At 46.1% G+C, this 8,207-nt stretch overlaps 1 protein-coding gene across 1 annotated transcript; it reads right to left on the minus strand.

Annotated features, from left to right (window-relative positions):
- Positions 1 to 2,229: 2,229 nt before the first annotated feature.
- LOC100835364 (putative ripening-related protein 5) lies at positions 2,230 to 2,778 on the minus strand. The gene has a single exon (XM_010231372.1). It carries the CDS (start codon positions 2,776 to 2,778, stop codon positions 2,230 to 2,232), a length of 549 nt encoding a protein of 182 aa, XP_010229674.1.
- Between the last annotated feature and the right edge of the window lie 5,429 nt (positions 2,779 to 8,207).

Here is an 8,207-nt window from a genome sequence, read left to right on the forward strand (position 1 = left end):
GGTCAACATTTCTCAAGACTGGTCAACTTACCAACAAGGCACCGGTCATGGGATTCAACAAATCAAGCCTCTCATGTCATGGTCAAAATGGAAGAAGGGCTTGAGTAGGGAAGAAGGAAGCTATTAAGGGGGCTAGGTGCAAAAGTGCAAAAGGTGTAGGGATAGTCTTTTGGTCCATTATCGACGTGTCAACTTGTTCAAGTTTACGGCAACCTTCGCTATAAGACCGGCATACACGCCCTATACACACTTGTGCCATCGAGCATTGACACCCCTTACTCTTGTTGTTGTCGAGAACAACAACACTATTGTTAAGGAGGGTTTAATTAGAGGAGTTTGGGCAATTGGCCAGGGTGCCCGGGCGCTGGCTCCGCCCATGAACCCCTGCTTTACCATTGTTTGTAGTTTCAGCCCATTTGACCTCGAATCAGTAATTTTTTGATGGAAAAAGATAGTAGATCATAGACCTACTGCCATATATTGCAAAGTTAAAAACTGTACAAGAGTGAAAATCATACAATGCTATATCTAAAAGATGAGATCCATGTCTCAAAATATACATATTTCTTTCTCCTTGATCTATGAAAGACTAAATTTAGCTCCTCCTTGAAAAGTTTTCTGCATCTGTAGAAGCTGGGCCGAATGTTGTTGAAGATAAATTTACTACGAGTTTTCCATATGCTCCAAGTACACAGAACCATGATTTCGAGGTGAAAAGGCACACTGAGTTCCTCCTTTATGTGCAGCATATTAGCATGAACACTTTGCTTGGCAGATAAGGTAGGGCAGATATATAGATATATTCCTAGCAGGCTCAAGCAAATTTGCAGTGGAAGAAGAGTTAAACTCTGGTTTCTAAGACTCTGTCTCCACCACGCATGATGCTATCATATGAGGGGATGGGAAATTGTTTCTTCCGGAGCATAGCTCTGGTGTTAAGTCTGTCAATTAGAAGGAAACAGAAGAAGAATTTATGCTTCAGTTGACAACAACTAGCACAGAGCCATTTCATGGAGCTCGGGGTGTCGAAGTGATTAATCTGTGCAAGCTGGGATGAAATCCTCTTTGTTCCAGATATATGACCAAACATTCTTGTCCATTGATGAGGTGGTATTTGTAACAAGCTCTTGCATTTGTGTAAACTATTCATACGCCTCCTCCTGAGGTAGAGGAAGGTGGAAAAGGCTAGCAATGTCCTCGGTGTCAAGGATCTCTAGGATAGAGGAGTTCTGGTTGATGACAAAAGAGTAGAGCCGAGGCCATCGAGTCTCAAAAGTGCTTGCTGTCCAATTGTCCTTCCAAAAGAGGATGGTATTTCGCTTGGAATGCTTGCATATAGCTAGTGTTTGAAGTCCTCTAAGAGCTTGAGGATATCATTCCACCAGAATGAGGCATTGGCCCTATATGAGGGCGAGGAAATCCAGCAGAGTAGTACTGCTCCCATACCCAGTTAACCCAAGGAATAGCATGCATATTGAAGAATTTATGTTAGTTCTTAGGCAAGAGTGCACTATTCTGGAAACTGAGGTTGATGACCCAAGTCCACCCTCATTTTTAGGTCTACGGACCATTTCCCATGCAGCAAGTGGTGGGTTCTTCTTAGTTAAATCTTGTCCTCACCATAAACAATGTCTTCTGTATATATTAATTTGCTCAAGGACACCATTGGGGATGAGAAATGTGATCATGTAAAAGGAAAGTGCAGGGAGAACAGAGTTCACCAGCTGTTTCCCTTCATATGAGAGCATATTAGAAAAGCAAGCAGCAAGCTTGTTTTCAACTCTCTTAATCAGTGGTATGAAATCTTGTATCCTGGGTTTTGTATGTCCCAGTGGCTGCCCCAAGTAAGGGAATGGGAGGCTCTCTAATCTGCTGCAGCCAATCGAATCAATAATTTGCTCCCACCTTTCAAGTTATTATTAACTCTACTAAATATATAAGCTTATACATGGTCTGGTGATGGTGATGATCAACACACGCATCAATCGCATTTTCTCTCAGCTATATATACGTCATGTCGTACGTATTCAAGCAAATTTTGGTGAAATTTGCCAAATTTCATTCATGGTGAAATTTGCCAAATTTCATTCATGTCGATCCCCTCAATAAAAATCGGTTTTGCTGAAAAATAACGCCACAATAATTTGAATTCTGAAACAAATCAAAGAATCCAAAAACTACTTTGGCCCGAACACAAATACACATATTCAGTCCATCCATAGTTCCATACTACTCGTCAGACCACGTGATGTCCTGCAAGCCTTGGTTCCGGTCGAGGCCCAGCGCGTCCCACACCGCGGGGGAAGCGTCGACGACGTTGTTGCCGCAAGGCGCCTCGAAGTTGTGCTCGGCGTCGCAGCCGTGCACGGAGTCGCACTCGTCCACCACTTTGGCGGACACGGAGCCCCCGCCCGGGACGACCGTGATCCTCACACTGCGGCCGCAGCGGGCCATTCCCGCAAACCAGCCGGTGGAGAGCGCGACCACGAGCTCCGAGTCGGCGTGGAATGCGTTGTCGCACTCTGAGGGGCTGCCGCCGTCCTTGCCTTCCCTGAAGCTGTTGAGCGTCAGGACGGCCGCATTTGCGGAGGGCGCGGAGACTGCGGGTGGCGAGCAGAGGAACTGCGTGTACTGCTTGCCGTCCTCGCAGCAATCCGGGCTGTTGCTCTTGTCGCAGTCGCCCGACTTTCCCGGGAGGATCCCGCTGGGCTGGCAGTCGGAGGACGCAATGTGGGAGGTGGAGAGCAGTGTGGCCAGGCCCAGGAAGAAGATCGCCATGGTGGCCCGAGCTGCTCTCGCGGTCGCCATCTTTGGCCGAGCTGAAAATACACTTGAGCGGAGCTAGCTTCTAGTACTCTGTTTTATGATTGTCTCCCCCTTGGCTTAATATCACGGCCACGGGATTAGAGCTTTGCGAGAACTTGCACACTCCTCGGTCGTCTTTCCACGTGGTGAACTATGGGGACGAACTGAGTTGTCCTCCAGGCTCCAGCCATCACGCGGGAAGAAAGGGGGGCGAGCCTGGAAGCCTCCGCTGGCATAAGCAACAAGTCGACCACAACGGAGGCATAATCGATGCGGTGGAAGAAAAAGAGGAGGAAGGGGCGCTGGCCCGGAAACCTCCGCTGGCCGTCGATCCCAATCCAGCCACACGAGGGATGCCTACACCGGAGTACGTAGGCCAAACCAAAACTAAGATCGTGTGCAGCACAGATGTTTGGACGTTGGGTTGTTGTATGCACACTTTCCATGGTGATTGGTCAATTTTGTGGGCAGTCGCAGCTAGCTTGATCCGTATCTTTTGGCTTAAATCCAAAACTCTACATAGGCCCCAAGTGGATCCAGCTGTTGAAAATCCGCCCTGAATTGGCACTCGACAACAGCGGCCCAAATGGCAATTCACAATCACGCCAAGTCAACTGATCTTATTTTTAAAAGAGAAAATTTCACAAAACCACGCATATTGGGTCAGTCTTCTCACGCTGCCCCCTCTTTTACTAAACATAGCTTTACAGTCACAATGTAATAAGAAATGATGAGTTTAGTCCATTTGACAGTTTTCCTTACGTTCCGGGCCCACCTGTCAGGTGACATGTCGGACAGACCCGACCCGACCCGACCCGATAGCCCGTTAAGGTCCTATGTGCCATGCAATTTATCCACTCAGCCCCCAGTTATTCCCATTCATTCTTTTCTCCCCCTTCTTCCCATGCTCAGACTGCCACCTCGCCGGCGCTGCGGAAGAGGCTGTGATGGTGACTAGACGCTGCGGCGGCTGGAGTTGGCACCAAGCTGGCCAACGGCGATGGGGAGACGGCAGGCGACGCTAGGGGGGGCTGGGCACGGCTAGGCATGGCGACGGGCTGTGGTGGATCGATGAGGTGGCATCTATCTCTTGTTTCTCTTTTTTTTTCCTTCTCGTGAGGCCATGACTCCCTCCTCTCTCCCTCCCCGTGACTCCCTCCTTTCTTCTTCTATCTTTCATTTCTCCTTGAGACCTACGGCGGCAACTTTTTACCTAATAAGAGGCAACTTTTTAGTTGCATCTTTCACCCTGAGACCTACGGCGGCAGAGGGGGAGCCTGAAGTTGTAATGGTCCTTTTTAGAAGGTGGGGGTGGGTGGGGGGGTGGGGGTGGGGGGGGACGGACCACTGACGAGGGGCTACCTGGCATAACCAAACTAAAGGCTTTCGACTAGAGAGAGCACGGGTGTGTGTTGGCGATCTCGTCGGCTAACAAGGACACAAGGGGCACGATTTACCCAGGTTCAGGGCTCTCGGAAGGTAATACCTCTATGTCCTGCTTGTCTGATCTGGTATTGATAGAGAGATTACAAAGGTTGCCACGGAGGCGTGTATGAGAGATGAGATCTGTGTATCCGTCCTCCCCGACTCCTCCTCCTAGTCTTTTATATAGGAGGTTAGGTCTCGGGCGTAGAGTCTGAGTCGGTTACAATTAAAGATAAATCCTGATTTAGTTTGCTTAATTATCTGTTCTTATCTTGAACCGCAAGCCGAGGTAGTTGGGCTTCACGGATTGTCTGGGCCTTCGTGTGGGCTTCCTGTTAGGCTGTAGCGGGTATACAAAGGTTGAAGACTCGAAGGGTCGTTCCCTCGTCAACCACGCTTACCATATTTGGGTGTGCGCCCTCCTAGAGCACGAGCACTCTCTGGCAGGGTCCAAACAAAATACTAGATGAACATAGCACTGCACTGACATGAATCTGCAAGCACTTCCTTTCTCCCTCTGTCCAAAATCCAAAGGCGAACCATCCAAAAGAAAAGTTTACTGCAGGACACCAGCCACATCCGTCAGTGTGAACATCGTGCCTCTGTTCTGTTCTGTGTTCTAGCAGTTGCGCTGGTTGATTAATTCCTTCCCAAGCTTCCAGCCGCCGCTTTACTGTGGGCGTGGAACCATACCGCGGCCGGTCAAGCCGCTAGACTCCGCACGCACGCACGCTTGCAAAACTTGCTGGGGCCACGCAACGCAGTTTGATTCTCTAGCTTCCAAATCCCAACAACTCGCCAGCACTTTGGTTGATAATTCGACGCCTTTTGTTTTCTTCCCCTGTGCTGCTTCAAGCGATCGGCGGGGGGAAAGGGTCGGCGCCTCAAGGGAGAAAGGAGCTGAGAGGGGCACTTTTGCGTGCCAACAGTGTTCTTCTCTCCAGCACCTTTAAGCAGAGAGGGGACACTTTTGCGTGCCAACAGTGTTCTTCTCGCAGGTGCTCACTTTACCACGAACCGATGATCGAAATCCGAAACATGCACGTGTGAAATCGATCGTCTCAAATTTTAACTACAATCACCACAATGATTTAGGAACAGAGAGGAGTAACTACTCTCGTTCTACTACCTAGCTAGATCAAGTTCACTGTAGTGACCAAATAACCTTGAAATGTTGAAACCAAATTTTACGAATAAAGTGCTCTGCTGGCCTAGCTAGCTACCTAGATGGATGCGTGACCATCCGAAAGATATGAACCAAACAATCTAGCTTAACCGAATGGCTGTCTATACAAAGAAATATCAATTCAGAATAAATTAACTACTTACTGAACGAAGGAAAATTCCGCGTTCTTTTGCATGCATATTTTTGCACAGATAACGCACAAACTTTAACCCTAATTAAGACGCAGGACCTCGGACGCTGAAAAAGAACACGCCAGTGTGTTTAATCTGCCAGCAAAATGTTGCGTGCAACACTGTAGCAGCCTGGCTCATGCCTCGAAGCGAACGAGCAGATCACTGAATGCGCCATACGTATGTAGGACTCCTACGAGATTGAGGAAAGCAAAAGGATGCTGCCTACTAGAATACTATCTAAAAAAAAAGCAAGAACACGTACATGAGCTTTCATTCATTATTCATCGATTATTCGCGTCAGATTGCAACACGTACATGAGCTTTCATTCATTAGTCATTGATTATTGGGCGCATCAGATTTCATTTTAGTTAATACTTACTAATCAACTCATTAAAAATCATTTTAAAATTGGTGAAGACTCTAATTTCGCCTCCCCCTAATCCCAACTCGTCCTCCTCATGTCAAATTCCTGGCTCCGTCACTGGTGGACAATGAGATAAGTTTACAAAAAAAATGAGTTAAAATTCCTTGGATATGGCTTAAAGATGAGTGGTCTGAATAACTGACAGAGTAACGGAGGTTTTATATGCACACGATCTGACTGCTAGGTCGACATATTATCCCAGGCATCGATCCTCAGCAGCTAGCGCGCGTACAAGTTCATATGAATCGATCGTGTCCTGTACTCATGTCTGCAAGTGCATGTATGTAGATATACTTTGCATGATCTTATCTACCATTCGAAAAGTACTACATTGGCTATAATTAGAAGCGAGCTGCTACCAGTAACAATTATAGCAGGATCCTAGATAAACAAGATTTAACGTTGCACTCAAGAAGATATTGTGTTCTGTTTTGATTCTTTAGATCGACACAGTGTAAAAGTACAACAATAATTAAGCTAGCGCGAGCTGGTTACACCATACAACTATAGCAAGATATCGAAATCGTCTATGTGCAGTGCGATGGATCAACCGAATAAAAATTGTTAATTAATTCGCCGGGTTAGTTTATCCCCACCGGACGAAACAAAAAAGGGACCATACATGCATATCTCACCATTGGATTTCCATGGTAGGCACAAAACAAAAAAGATTACAACCTATATACTCCGTCTATACACTAGCTGATATTATTGCAGACTCCGTATATACGCCATGATCAGACTAGCTAGGTAGCTATAGTCAATGTCAGCGGAGCATAATTGAACTGACAAGCAGAAAATTAAGTGCATGCACAACAACATTTTCGTTTAACAATTAATTAACTGTGTAACTATAAATATGAATTGCAAGCTGTGCAAGTATTGTCGAAATATTACATGTATCTAGACGCTTTTTAGAAATAGATACATCCATTTTTTGGCAAATTTGAGACAAGAATTATGGAACGGAGGGAGTACAATAGTTTGCTGAAACATACTCCCTCCATTCCTTAAGAGATGTCATATTAGTTTTCATTAAGACAATGCTTTGAATGTTAAGGTGTGGTTTATATAACATGAAGTTAGTATCGCTAGATTTGTAATTAAAAGTATTTCATTATACGTGTGGTTTCATGTCATATAAATCAGACTTTAACATAGTTACTTCCTCCATCCCATAAAGATTGACGCGGTTTTGAACTTGCTCTAGTTTAAAATTGTGACAATCTTTATGGAACGGAGGGAGTATTTGTGATAAAAATCTTGTCTTAATAAAATCTAATATGACATTTTTTTAAAACGGATGGAATAAAAGGTAAACCAAAGCACAAGCAAAAAGGCCGACACGAATCACGAACACCGAAAACACATAACTGTCAACCTCAACCTGACACAACATGACACCAACAGAGAATCGCCTGGACTGCCAAGACTAGCTAAAAAGCAAGAACAGAGGAGCTTCGATTCGTATTTTTTTTGCGAGTAAGGAGCTTGGATTCGTTAGTTATCTATAATTCCGTGCGTCGGATTGCACTCATGGTTCATGTAGTAAGCTTCAGCTACCACCACCTCACAAATTGTGCTATAGATGCTAGCTTGGTCTCGATTCTTTCCATTTGCATGCATGCATGCTAGCTTCCTACTCCACTAATCCACAAACTAGCTTTACTCCAAGGACCGACGGGAATGAGCAAGGCTGCTATTTCCTCCTATCCAGCCCCTTCATTTTAACCCCGTCAAAAAGAAGCAACAAGCCTACGTACGTGTGCTATATGCAGGAGCCGCAGGCATGCATGTCCTCGTGGAGCAACACGAGCGCTGCGACGTGCAAACACAAGCTGACAAGCATGCATGCACCGTGTGAACGCCTCCTCTTAAGCGGAAAAGTTGGCCCTCTCCGTTTGCTTGGTTCAAAGGTCTTGTCGATGGCTGCAACAAGCTTAGTAAAAACAGCGGCCCTTATCACCCTGTGGGAGATTTGGCTGGAGAGGAATGGAAGAATTTTTCAGGAGATTGACCTCCCTGCTGTCCAGTTGTGCCAGAAAATTCGCGATGCGATCATTGTATGGTCCTTTCCTTTGCCCGGGATGTTTCAAAGATATCACGAAAGTAGGCTTCTTCTGACACGAAGAAAACCGTTGGGATCGATATATTGATATGGGCTCAGGCTAGCTAGGCCGGCGGCACAGTGCT

Source organism: Brachypodium distachyon, chromosome 1 (assembly GCF_000005505.3).
Source record: "Brachypodium distachyon strain Bd21 chromosome 1, Brachypodium_distachyon_v3.0, whole genome shotgun sequence".
Taxonomy (NCBI): domain Eukaryota; kingdom Viridiplantae; phylum Streptophyta; class Magnoliopsida; order Poales; family Poaceae; genus Brachypodium; species Brachypodium distachyon.

What these genes read in the sequence shown, in the direction of transcription:
- LOC100835364 (XM_010231372.1), bottom strand. Translation starts at nt 2,778, where the DNA reads ATGGCGATCTTCTTCCTGGGCCTGGCCACACTGCTCTCCACCTCCCAC.